At 48.1% G+C, this 12,564-nt stretch overlaps 1 protein-coding gene across 1 annotated transcript; it reads left to right on the top strand.

The window, feature by feature from the left end:
- Window positions 1-1,834: 1,834 nt before the first annotated feature.
- LOC122385448 (cell migration-inducing and hyaluronan-binding protein-like) lies at window positions 1,835-12,365 on the top strand. Its single transcript, XM_043373744.1, has 2 exons — window positions 1,835-2,283; window positions 8,864-12,365. The coding sequence occupies exons 1-2, from the start codon at window positions 2,158-2,160 to the stop codon at window positions 11,942-11,944; spliced, it is 3,207 nt and encodes a 1,068-aa protein (XP_043229679.1). The 5' UTR covers window positions 1,835-2,157; the 3' UTR covers window positions 11,945-12,365.
- Window positions 12,366-12,564: the final 199 nt, after the last annotated feature.

The following is a 12,564-nucleotide window of genomic DNA, read 5'->3' as shown; positions in this document are numbered from 1 at the left end:
CATGTGCCGAAGTGTGCCTTTAGCATTAGCGCGAGCGTGCGGTAAAAGCTTTTTGGATTAAACCGCATAATGTTGAAGGCAATTGGACAAAGGATTCGGCCCATGGGCAAAACATTTCATCAGCGAACTTTTGAAGCATTTTCTGAGACGGAGGAAGGCGCTGGAAAAGAGCTTAACTGATAGAAATCTAACGTGAACTTTAGCATATTCCGAAGTATGCCTTTAGCATTAGCGCGAGCGTGCGGTAAAACTTGAACTATACAATGTCGACACGCGCTGGTTTGAGTTCTCGTGGGCGGGAGGCCCGGAGACATCGGCGCCCTGATCGGATCCATGGAACGAAGTTTGTCACTGCTCTCGAACTGGTTTGGCAAAAATGGTATGAAAATCAACGCTCAGAAAACTCAGCTCATTGTTCTCGGCACTCGTCAAACTCTCCGGCAGCTTCCAACAGTCAGCATCAACTTTATGGGCGCCACTGTCTCCGGCTCTCCCGCGGTGCGGAATCTGGGTGTCGTATTTGACCAATGTATGTCGTTTGCCGCACATACCGATGATGTCGTCCGGCGCTGCACACAGGGGCGCGGGAACTACTTTCCGACTGGGGGGGCACACCATAATAGAGATTAACCTAGGGTACCCCCAAATCTAGTTTTCTCACCGGTTTTAGGCCACTTATTTTTCACCCCTCGGCTTTTTCAACAAAAAAAGAAAACATTTGCAAAAAAGTGTGGTATTCCGTCTCAAAGCTGTGGGGGCACCGCCCCCACGGCCCCAGAGTTGGGGGGGCAAGCTGCCCCCACTGCCCCCCCGGCTCCCGCGCCTATGGCTGCACAGGTATTTTAATCGGATTGAGTCACTCTAGACATATTTTACCGTATTCGACGCTCACCACCCTAGTCCAAAGTCTAGTCATTTCACTCATCCGCTATTGTATCAGTGTGTACGGCTCCTGCAATACTACTCAGCTCGCACGTCTGCAAAAGCTGCTGAATTTCTCAGCCCGTGTGATATCGGGGCGTCGGAAGTTTGATCATGTTAGTGACGTCCTGCGTGACTTGGGATGGCTGTCCGCGCGTAACATGTACATGTGCTGACCCTATTGAAACGTATGCTGGTCACTGCGCAGCCCGAGTCAATCGCGAGTAGAATAGTGCATAGACGTGACGTACATCAGCGAGCCACAAGACAGATAGATATGCTACATAGGCCCAGAATCAAATCGGATTCCGGGAGGAGACGATTCCTCTTTACCGCCGTGACAGCTTTTAATAGCCTACCACCGGCGATGTGTGACCTGAACCTGCGCGCGTTCAAGGCAGAGTTGCGCCGGCACTTGTTGCGACAACAGGCGGCCGACCGTTAGCAATACTTCATGACGACACGTTTGTGAGAGAGTGACTGCGAACGAATGTCTTTCTGTGTGCGAGCGTGCGTATGTTTTTCCCACGACACCCATCATTTTATATTGCGACCCTGGTTCAGGAATAGCCATTTTTGTGGAATGAGCCTACGATGTCAAATAAATAAATAAATAAATAAATATTTCCTTTAAACCTTATTGTTGTAATCAAAGCTGCAGAATCGATGGATTTTCGGTGAGTCCGACTCCGACTCCGGCTGCCAAAAATCAAGTCCAACACCAAATCTGATTCCGGTCAGAACTGTCGCCTTCGACTCCGCAGCCCCTGGCTGTCAAAATTAAAAAATACTTGTCCGGAAATCAGGATCCCATCCCGAATACTGTTCTCAATGGTGGATGATTGGGTACCGACACTCATATGCCCACATGCTACCGAACAGGGTACAGGCCTCAGGGAACATGCTCGCACAATCTTTGAGAGAAGGAAAGGGTGTCGTTTTGCGCCGGTATCGCGGCGCGTTGTCGCAGGGCGCAGCTGTGCACCTTGTTTCCGTCATCGTCCGGATGGGAAACAATGGCCGACGGCACGTGCTGACCCGACAAGAGCGCTGTCGGCGCCGTGTCCGCCGACTCGGCAGTACGGGAAGCGTGTCGCAGGCTTAGGCTGGCGTCCGAACAGCGTCATCCTCACAGCTGGCGTCCTACAGGGTCGACCCTGTACCAGCGCCGGCGGGTATATATGGGGCCGGGACTGGGAGCAGGGCACAGCCGACACGCTGCTCAAGAGATCGACCATGACCTGGTGGACGCCGCTGCGGACGCTCTGCCTGGCGGCGCTGGCGGCACTGGCGCTAGCGGCCTGCCCCCACGAGGGCACCCTGAAGAGCTGGAGCGATGCTGCTTCTTGGGCCTCGGGAACGGTGAGCAAGGGGCGGTAGGGGTGCACTTTCAGCCCAGACTGATTTGGCACGAGTTGCATAAATAACTGCAGAGTAGACATGCATAGGTGTGGATGAAGGAGTCACTGCGTGTCTATACACATTCGACTGTTATGTATGAATTTGGTTGTTTGTGTCGGTGATAAATGAGCAGATTCATTTTCTCCTTATCAATTTTTGACAGGTGGCGATGTTTTTCATCTTAGGTCAGTCCAGCTTTGCAGGGACCCCTCACGCCACCTGGGTTGCCAGTAGGTACTAAGTCTAACGATTTAACGTACCTATCTCTCGTAAAAATCATGTGAAAAAAATGAGTAATAAAAATGCCCTTTTGATATTGCATTGGGAGAGTGGGGATAACTGGGACGCGGTAGAAGTGGGACACCTTCAATATCTTAGTGACCGATTGGACAAACAATTTTGTTTTTGCATATTTTCTCATGAATTTAGTCGGGGCACGTCACATCCATGCGGTTTCCTTTTCCGGTTGCCTGTCTCTGAGATATTGAGTTAGGGTCTAAAATGTGATTTTTTGGCATTTTACTCTAATTCAATTGGCCGCTTATTCAGCGATGTGAAATGTTCAGGCTGTTCACCTTTGGATATCAGTTAGGTCATCTTAATTATGCAGAAACATTTTTTATGTATCTGTTATACTTTTTGTGTGAGAGAGCAGCTGAAATAAAAATGACGACTTGGGGAGGACTGGGACAACGTGCCTAAAACCTGTCCTAGTTCTCCCGCATGCAAATGCATGGGAAAATTTTCCAGGATACTCAGTGCTGTCAGTGTAATTCAAAAAAGATAATCGAGGTGATTTCAGGAAACAGTCCACTTTCCTGAAATCAGTATTTTGCTATTGATTTATGATTTTTTTATGCTCAAAATAATCATGAAATAAAATAAACCCTTTTAGTAAAAACAATTATTTTCTATATTTTAATATAGGACGAACTATATTCTATGTAAAATAATGTTTGACGCGGAAGCTTATTACGCATTGACCAATCATATTGCGTAGCTCAAACCTACGCATACTGCATTGGCTGTAAGCAGCACGCTGATGGGCTGACGATGACGTGGCTGCATTCCTGTGCAAGGCACGCATTCCTCTACAAGGCACTCTTTTCGGAACGAGAAATGGAATATCTTCGTCTAGGGTGATCGTTGAGCCGTAAAAGCTCCTGATTTGTGCTAGTCTCAGCTCAAGCTACGAAACTGCTATTCCAGCTCAAAACCCCATGTTAAAAGTGAACTATTTCCTTTAAGTGTCAATTTTAAAAACTCCTTCGTGATACTGATGGGTCATCAAATTTAAATTGTATTCCATTTAAATCACATTCCTCGACCAGTCCCAGTTCTCTCCATCATCTGTCCCACTTCTCCTGGACGTGTCCCAGTTCACCCCATTGTCAACCTTTCCTAAAATTTAAATTTTAGAAGTAACACGTGAACAAACACGCATAAAAACAGTAAAGAATGAAGTAGAAATAAACGGGGAATATTTGTTTCTGGTCCCTAAAAAGCTGTTTCTGGCACCTAATTGCTGATCAGCCCCAAAATGCTTATTCGACCCTAATATCTGAATCTGGCACCTAATTGCTTCCACACAGCCTAAAGTTGCCAGATCGTCTAGTTGAACTCCGTATTTGCTGTTTGCTGATTCAGCACCAAAACCAAAACATCCGGCACCTATTTTATCCCACGTTTGCCTACCTAATTCGCGTAATCTTCCTGATTTTATGTATCCTAACAAACATGAACGTTGCATTCGGTGATGTCAAGTGCCATTTTCGCCAGTGGAGATAATGATTAATGCCATTTCTAGCCAGAAGAGAATCACTAGCCAGCTATGGTGCAGCATAGCAAGACGCTCCTTTACCAGCCCGCTATGTAGGTATAGAAGACTAGAGATTATTGCACCCTCAGCCATTTTAACGTGAAAACTGAAAAGTTTGGATCCGTCACTTCCAGCCAGGCTCTCAGGTCATAAACTGGAGTAAAGCAAAATGTCAACTCTGAACAGACATGCCACGCAACCGGCTCTCTTTTCAATATTATTAGCTTTCTGCAATCATCGTCTGACTCCATCTCGATCAAACGCAGCATCCGGTTTCTACAGGGGCGTTTGACTGACCGGCCACACAATAACCAAAAACAAAATCAAAGCTCCATGCACACATATGACATAAGTAAGAAACGGATGAAAAAGGCACAACCACGGCACAACTCTGCGCGGCAAACAACGGACAATGTCCCACGCAAGATCCCGCGTTTCTTCAGCGGCCTTGAACGGAATGAAAACATTACATTTCTTTTTTGGAGCTATTTGATGACGTCAAAAAAATACAATACCCGTTTTAATGGTCAAAATCGAGACAATTACTCACAAAAATGTTTGCCTTTAAGTATTACAAATAAATGCTTTTAAATATTTAAATGACATTGTTTTTTCAAACAAATCAATATTATTTGCTTACTAAAACGTCATATACAATGCTGAGATCACTACGGGGCTGTCTTAGAGTGTAGCTGCACTGGCAACCTTTAGGCTAGACTCCAGGGGTCATTATACCAGAACAACATGATTCTACCAGCCAGTAGTTCATTTTTCTACTAGATTGGTGCTACGCTCAGCAGTTAGGTGCCAGATTCAGAAAAAAGAGTAAGGCGTACCGATGAATAGGTGCCAGAAACAGCTAATTAAGGTCATTTTCCATGATTGGTGCTGGTATCCACCAAATAGGTGCTGAGGACCAATTTTGGGGCGAGTCAGCTCTTAGGTGCCAGAAATAGCTTTTCTGGGACGCAATTAAATGGCGTCCGAAATAAACCGTTTACCAGTAAATGCAATCAAATTAGGGGAGAGTGGGGTGGGTTGTATCAGTTTTTACTCCGAGACCCATAACCTCGTAACTATCCGTGATAAACTCATTATTTCCATACTATCCCCTTCCTTGATTCTTCTGCTTTTTTGTGCAAAGTAACTTTTCCGCTACCTCTACCAGTTTTTCTTCTACGGTCTCCCGAATAGAACAATGTTTTTGATACAACTTGCCCCATGGCTTGGGTGAGTTGTATCACATGGTGGGGTAATTTGTATCACTATTTCGCGTTTCAGGGAGTGTGCTTTCTACTGGTTTTGAACATAACAACAACATTAAATGGGGTTAATACAATGTATAGGTATGCTCAAAGGCTTCACTTTATTAGACCAAACTTAGGTCATGCAATCCGAACGAAACATCAACAGACTAGTCGCAAAAGTGGCCCGTTAAGAGCAAAGAAGCCAACACATGGTGCCGAAATGGAACGAGCATTGACTAGCTACTTACAAACGCGAGCCAGGGCTTAGCTTTCGCGATGAAAAGCAACATACCCATACATACATACATACATACATGTTACAACATACCCCACCCGGCTCTGATACAACATGTACCTAGCCGCCATCTTGGAAAAAAAACATCCTCGTGCTAAAAAAACAGCGGACAGCTGGAGAAATCCGTTTTCACTCACGCAGCCTTAGAACCTACCCTCACCACCGCTACGGAGATGTTTCAAATTCGTGCACATCTAAATGCCCAGAACACACATTTTCTTGCAACTCATTTTTTTAGAATGACATTAAAAAAACATAAAATCGGCTCTCACCTCGAGACGCGTCCACTCAGCCACAAGACAGAACAGGGAAAGATGGCGCTCGGAAAACCTCGTCGGCTGGTCGTGTCGCGAGCGCCATCCATTGGATAAGTTTGGCACAATTCGCCCTGATACAACTTGGACATGATACAACTCACCCCGCTCTCCCCTATTTAAATATTAAATATTCTATTTTTTACGATTTTTTAAAGTTGACGTCAAAATAATGTCCCACTTCTCCCCACTCTCCCCTATTGTACAACCTACATACTGTACATGAGCGATCCACATTCTCAAATTGCGTAGCGATTACTGCTCATTATTGCCGATAGGCAGGTACCCTCTAGGGTGGGGAGTTTTTACGCCACCACGAGTTATCGTAAATTTATTTAAAAAAAACACCTTATGATTCATGATTTCACACATGGCGTTAAAATTTCAGATCCACGTCATTCAAGGTCAGCCCAGGTCACCAGGTCATGCCAATTCGTCCGATTCCTAAGACACCACAAATATTATTGCAAAACACCGGTTTTGATACGCCGCATTGGTCACGCTGAGACACGTTAAAAATATACTTTTATGTGTTGACCTCATGTCAGGGGCATGTCTCAGCCGGTAATGTAAAAAAGTTGATCAAACGTGGCGCCCCTTCGCTTTGGAAGCTCATACCATTGAGCACTTTCCGACTCGTTAGGCTCGACTCAGTCGGGAGTTATATCCACGAAAAAATCATAGGTATATCAAATGTCACGTCGTAGGTGCCTAATCATATGACACCACCCCACGGCAAAAATAAATACATAAATAAATAAATAATCTGTGAAGATGCCGTAACGTATAAGCTCATTCAACGATTTGGCCAATTTCAAACATTTTACATTTCTGCTATTTTGTTGATCATTTCTGTCTATCTATATTTATATATTTGTTATGACAAAAGCTTCCACCCAACATATAAAAAACAACATATTTTAAAATGAAAAGTAAAGTTCACCATAAACAACAGAGCAACGTTGCACTGTTTGCAGTTGTTAAAGGGACCCTCCCACCTTCAAAAAAGTTAATGAATTGGCATGGAAGTGATGTCGCTCCGTTCAGAAAAAGCAAAAACGAATATCTACCAAATTTCATCGAAAAATATTCACCGGTTTTCAAGATATTAGACTTATACCATGCTTATACTTTTGTTTACTTTTGGGATCTCCGCTGTTCCTAGCGACTTTATTTGAAAGTGCGGCGCTTGTTGCGCGCAAAGCGGCATATACCACCGCGTGCTACCAAACCTTTTAGTAAAAGATTTAAAATCGTTAGATCTGCGCTGACGTCACAAATTCTAAGGGGGCATTCCAATGCATTAGCCCCTTAGAATCCGAAAACTGCAAGTTTGAAATTCCATATCTCCGAATTAAAGCATTTTTCGATGTTGTGAGTGCCCAAACCGGTATTTTCAGGCCATGGCCACCAATTTGGCTATCTCAACTCAAGACTTATGTTAAGGTGGGATGGTCACTTTAAGCCTTGCCGAGCCAGGAGGTTGATGCAACCCCCTAAGGTTTTTCGTAAATAGCGTTTAAACGGCGGCGCGTAGCGCCACCAAATTTGGCATATCCTCTGGGATAACATTTTGGTACCTTCCTTTTATAATTTCAGGTCTCAGTTATATTCGGTCAGGCTATCAGGTCACAAAAACCGGTACAAGGTCAGGGTAAAATTGGACTAGTTTAGCGGCAACGAAATCACAATCTTTCGTTATTAGCGTGAGAACCATGGCACGTAGCGTCACCAAATTTCATATACAACTTGGAGCAATCATTTGACACGTATTCTGGGAATTTTGAGTTCCAGTGACCTCAGGTCAGGTCGCAAGCTCACAAAAACCGGTACAAGGTCAAAATGACACTGAAAAATCACTATTTTCTATGAAATCTACAGTTGTTCATCGATTTGACTCAAACTGGCAGTATATGCTAAGCTCACCGAGTGGCATACCTTGGATCCCGGTTTTTCAAATTCGGGTGACCTGGGGTCATCTAGAAGTCATGAAAAATTCTGAGAAAATATGGCTGAATGGCTCAAATTGTAAAAATATGCTCCATTTCAACGTGTTTGTGTTGTAATGCCTCAGTTTACATCAGTGCGTGATGAACTTCGTGTTTGCTTGCTGCAACAATGCAAGGGTCAGGTCATCTGAGGTCAAATGAGGTCTAACTACGTTTTCGCTTAAAACCTGGCACACAATGGGGCTATAGGTGTCATTGTGTTGCTTGTGATCAGCCAAATCGAATAATATGTGATAAGATGCAATGCGATGAACTTATGAACGTAAGTAAGTAATTTAAGGTCACTTAATCTTAGGCAAACTTTAAGTTCACTTAAACTGATACCTAACAAAGTATAGCATTCGATGCGCATTGACGTGCTGAGTTTACTGGTGCCTTTAAATTTGCGCTATCTTTATCAGATCAAAAGTTACAAGCGAAAAAAAAACTCTCGACATTTTTAGCAAAATGTTTATGCCTACCTATTTATACCCGTAAATGTTGACTTAGAGTCACCAAATATGAAAAGGGGCGATATTTCTATTGGGCTCACCTACCCTGTAAATTTGGTGTTTTTAAGTGTCATAGGAGCCAATCGCCAGGTTGGGGGTCGTACCCCCTGGCCGTCCGCGTTATGAAAAAGGCCCTGGCCTGGCGAGGATTAACATCGATATTAAAATAGAAAAAAAAATAGTCACATTGATTGTCAGAATCTTGCTTTCTTTCTTATTGAGACATTGACTATCAATCTCAATGATTTGCTTATACACATACACAAGTATTGCTTGCCCTTTCCAAAGATAAATTGCGATTCGCACCTCGTGGCCGGTTATCCGTATGTCTGACCCCTGCGTGACGGCTGTGTGGCCTCCCCACAGGTACCTGCCGAGGGCGAGGCCGTGGTGGTGTCGGAGCCGATGCTGCTCGACACCGCGACCCCGGACCTCCTTTCCGTGACGGTGGAGGCCGGCGGGCGACTGGTGTTCGACCCGGCCGCCGACCTCGCCAAGCTGGCCGCCGAATGGATCAAGGTGGCCGGCGAACTGCACGTCGGCGCCGAGGACTGTCCGTTCACGGGACAGGCGGAGATCGAGCTGCTCGGCAAGAAGAACGTGACGGTCGGGGTGCAGGTCCACGAACACGGCGCCGAGTTCAAGGCGCTCGTGGTGGTCGACGGCGGCCGGCTGGAGGTTCACGGCCAACCGAGACAGGCGTGGACCCGCCTGCAGACCACCCTTCCTCAGACCACTCGCGAACTGGTGGTCGGCGATGCCCTGTTCAACCACCGCGAGACGGAGAACGTAGCCCACTGGTACCGCGGCTTCATGGGCTATCAGTTTGACTCGGCCGGCCAGCCGGTGCGGTACATGCGCCTGCGCCGCTCGTGTGACTTCTCAGACCTGGTGACGATGCAGGGCAGCGTTGTGCTGCTGGTGGTGCAGCGGAAGGTGGAGCTGGATCGCGACCAGCAGCTGGAGCACGCCGCCGACGCGTTCGAGCAGGTGTGCTACGGAGGGGGACAGCGCAGCCACCTTCGCGACCTCAGCCTCGGCGAGACCGTCGCATGGGCAGCCATCTGCCACGTTGGCCATCCGGAAAACACCGTGGAAGAACTTGGACACCCGGAAGGCGACAACTCGGTAACTTCGCGGTTGGTGAAGCAAGTGGGCGATGTCGAGTACTTGGCGCAGTCGGTGACGCGTCTGACCTCCGACTGGCCGTATGAGATCGACATGCTGACGTACACTGCCGGCAACGTTCCGGACGCTCACATTGTTCTGGACGTCAGCAGCAACGTTAGCGACTGGCGCGCCGGCGACACCGTTGCCATCACCTCCACGGACTACGACTGGCGGCAGGCGGAGGAGTTCACCCTGCTCGACTGCCCCGACTGCAGTGCCACCCAGATCATGATCGGCTGGCCGGTGCGCTGGACCCACTGGGGAGAGACGACCGACGGCGTCAACATGGGCGCAGAAGTCGGTCTGCTCAACCGGAACGTGCGAATCCACGGCCGGATGGAAGACGCTTGCTATGGCGACAACCACTGTGGCAGGTTTAATTTCGACACTTTTGGAGGTCAAATTAAGGTATTTGCTAACTTCGCATCGGTACGCGTTGTCAACGCTGAGATCTTCCACATGGGTCAAAACTCAGTCCTGGGTGCCTACCCAATCCACTTCCACATGTGTGGCGATGTTGATACGACACGAGAGCTGAGGGCTTACGTACGTTCCAATGCCATCCATCATACGTTTGCGCGTTGCGTGACCGTTCACGGGACCAGCGGTCTGCTAGTGGAGGGTAACATGGCCTACGACCACTTCGGTCACTGCTTCTTCTTGGAGGATGGCAGCGAGAAGAGGACGGTGTTCCGCAACAACCTGGGATTCAGCACACGTCGGACGACACTGACGCCGAGCGACCACGGACGTGCCTCGACTTTCTGGATCACCAACCCACTCACCACAATGGAAGGCAATGTGGCCGGCGGCTCCGAGGGCTGGGGCATCTGGTACACGTTCCCGCGAAAACCAATCGGGCCATCTGCGGCGCTGGATGTCATGGAGCACAATGAAGCAATGAAAACACCGCTTGATCCCTTCATAGACAATGTCGCGCATTCGAATAACGAATACGGTCTTCATTTTGATGGCGTGCTTAGATCTAACGGTCATATACATGGCGGCTTCAACTACGACCCACGTGAAGACCCTCTGAACGCAACCAGTCCCACTGTAGTTGTTACCCTTGACGGCTTCACGGCCTTCAAGAACTACAAGTCGGTGTGGCTTCGGATGTCACGGGTAGTGGCAAAACGCTTTAATATCGCCGAGAGCGTCGAGGGCGTGGTGTTCGCATGGTCAGGTGCCGGTGAGAAACGTCTCGAGGACTCGCTGATCGTTGGAGAGACCGCCAACAAGGGTAAACCGGAGGGCTGGATCCGGCTTACAAACGGCACTAGCATCTGGTGGGACCGACAGATCCGCATGAACGGCGCGGACAACGCACTTCCCATCATCGGCGTCATCTTTCACGACACAATCATGTCGCTAAATCGCGTCACCTTCGACCGTTTCGAATCAAACATAGTCAGACCCTCCGGGGGTATCGGCATGCGGCGCAAAATTCGCCACTACACCTCACCAGTGAACAGTGTCAGCGGACTGGTGTTCCGCTACGCCGACCCGCTCGAAGGCAACCGTGCGTACGACGCCAGCGAAGGGCGCGGCTTCGCCGACCTGGCCGGCAACATTCAGAACGTCATCCGCGATCTGGACGGCTCTCTGACTACATACCCTAACTCCACTGTCGTGAAGCCTTACGACATTCACCTGAATGCTCGCTGCGCACCTGTTCCGCAGTGGAACTTGTATGTGTGTCCGACCATGTTCACCAAACTTTTGTTCATGTGGTGGGACCGTAGTGTGGGCAACCTCAACACGTTCCTCACGCGTAACGATGGAAGCGCTACATTTACATACGGGGTCAACTTCCAGAACAGCTACGCGCTGAACTCGCAGGAGGGCTACATCGTTCACTTCAACACGTCTGTGCCGCGCTACTTTAAGATTCGCCTGGCGGGCGTGGAGGCCGGAGTAGTTCAGACGGTAGGACTTTGCATCGGAAAGGGAGTGACTCCGCTCACCGTCGAGATGAACTCCGTGCCAGTGCCGTCGTTTGACTCTCTGGACGACCAGGGCGCGGATGTGCACTGGTACCTGGACACAGAGGCGGGCGTGCTGTTCTTCCGTTTCAGCTCTCCGTACCATCGCACGGCCGACACGGTGGACGAGTGTCCCGGCCAGGACGGCAAGCCGGCCGGCTGTCCCGAGGTGCTGGTCGTGCTTCCCTCCAGCAACACGGACGGAGACTGCTCGGGCCGCGCCTACCCGGCGTACAGCACGGAGCCATTGGACTCGACCGGTGGCCTCACCACGCCCGACTTCACTGCCTAGAGGCTGGTCCAGCATGGACAGCCCGCCACACATGACCTCCTCTGGAAGACGATGGAATGTCGATGGAACAGATGACCTCAGTGAGCCGGGTCATCGACAGCAGACCGCGACTCGGCCGACAAAGCAGGGCGTTTCCAGAAGATGTCACCAAAGAACCTGCAGGATAAACGATGCATCCGTCTCGTATGCTTGCATCATGCATAGGTTTGCAATGAATGTTGTGAGCTGAAAGGTGTGCATTATATTTCTGACACACTATGGATACTGTTTAATTTCGAATGTTATTCATCCGAAAAAATAATGGGATTTATTTCATACCCTTTTGACGTTACTTTAGCGTGTCTTGTCAAATCCTCCATGTTTGTGAAATATGTTGAGTAACGTGAAAAATTGTTTTCCTGAAAATAAAAATTGCATGAAATTGAATGAATTTGAAAGAACGCCAGCTGACTCAGTAACACAGGTTGTAAGTTCCATCAGAGGACATACAGACAAAAAAAAAGGAAAAATAAGGGCCAAGGAAGATCGTTCTACGCTCGCCGGCCGGCTTTTTTAAACTTGAAGCATTTGTGACGCCTTCAATATAACTACACGACTTATCCCGGTGTCCATATAAATTC

Source organism: Amphibalanus amphitrite, unplaced genomic scaffold, assembly GCF_019059575.1.
Source record: "Amphibalanus amphitrite isolate SeventyFive unplaced genomic scaffold, NRLGWU_Aamphi_draft 000015F_arrow, whole genome shotgun sequence".
In the NCBI taxonomy this organism is placed as follows: Eukaryota; Metazoa; Arthropoda; class Thecostraca; order Balanomorpha; family Balanidae; genus Amphibalanus; species Amphibalanus amphitrite.
The sequence above is the reverse complement of the archived record's forward strand: the minus strand, read 5'-3'. Positions and strand labels throughout refer to the sequence as shown.

What these genes read in the sequence shown, in the direction of transcription:
- LOC122385448 (XM_043373744.1), top strand. Translation starts at nt 2,158, where the DNA reads ATGACCTGGTGGACGCCGCTGCGGACGCTCTGCCTGGCGGCGCTGGCG. An exon ending in CTTCTTGGGCCTCGGGAACG is followed by an intron (nt 2,284 to 8,863) that starts GTGAGCAAGGGG and finishes GCCTCCCCACAG; the next exon opens with GTACCTGCCGAGGGCGAGGC.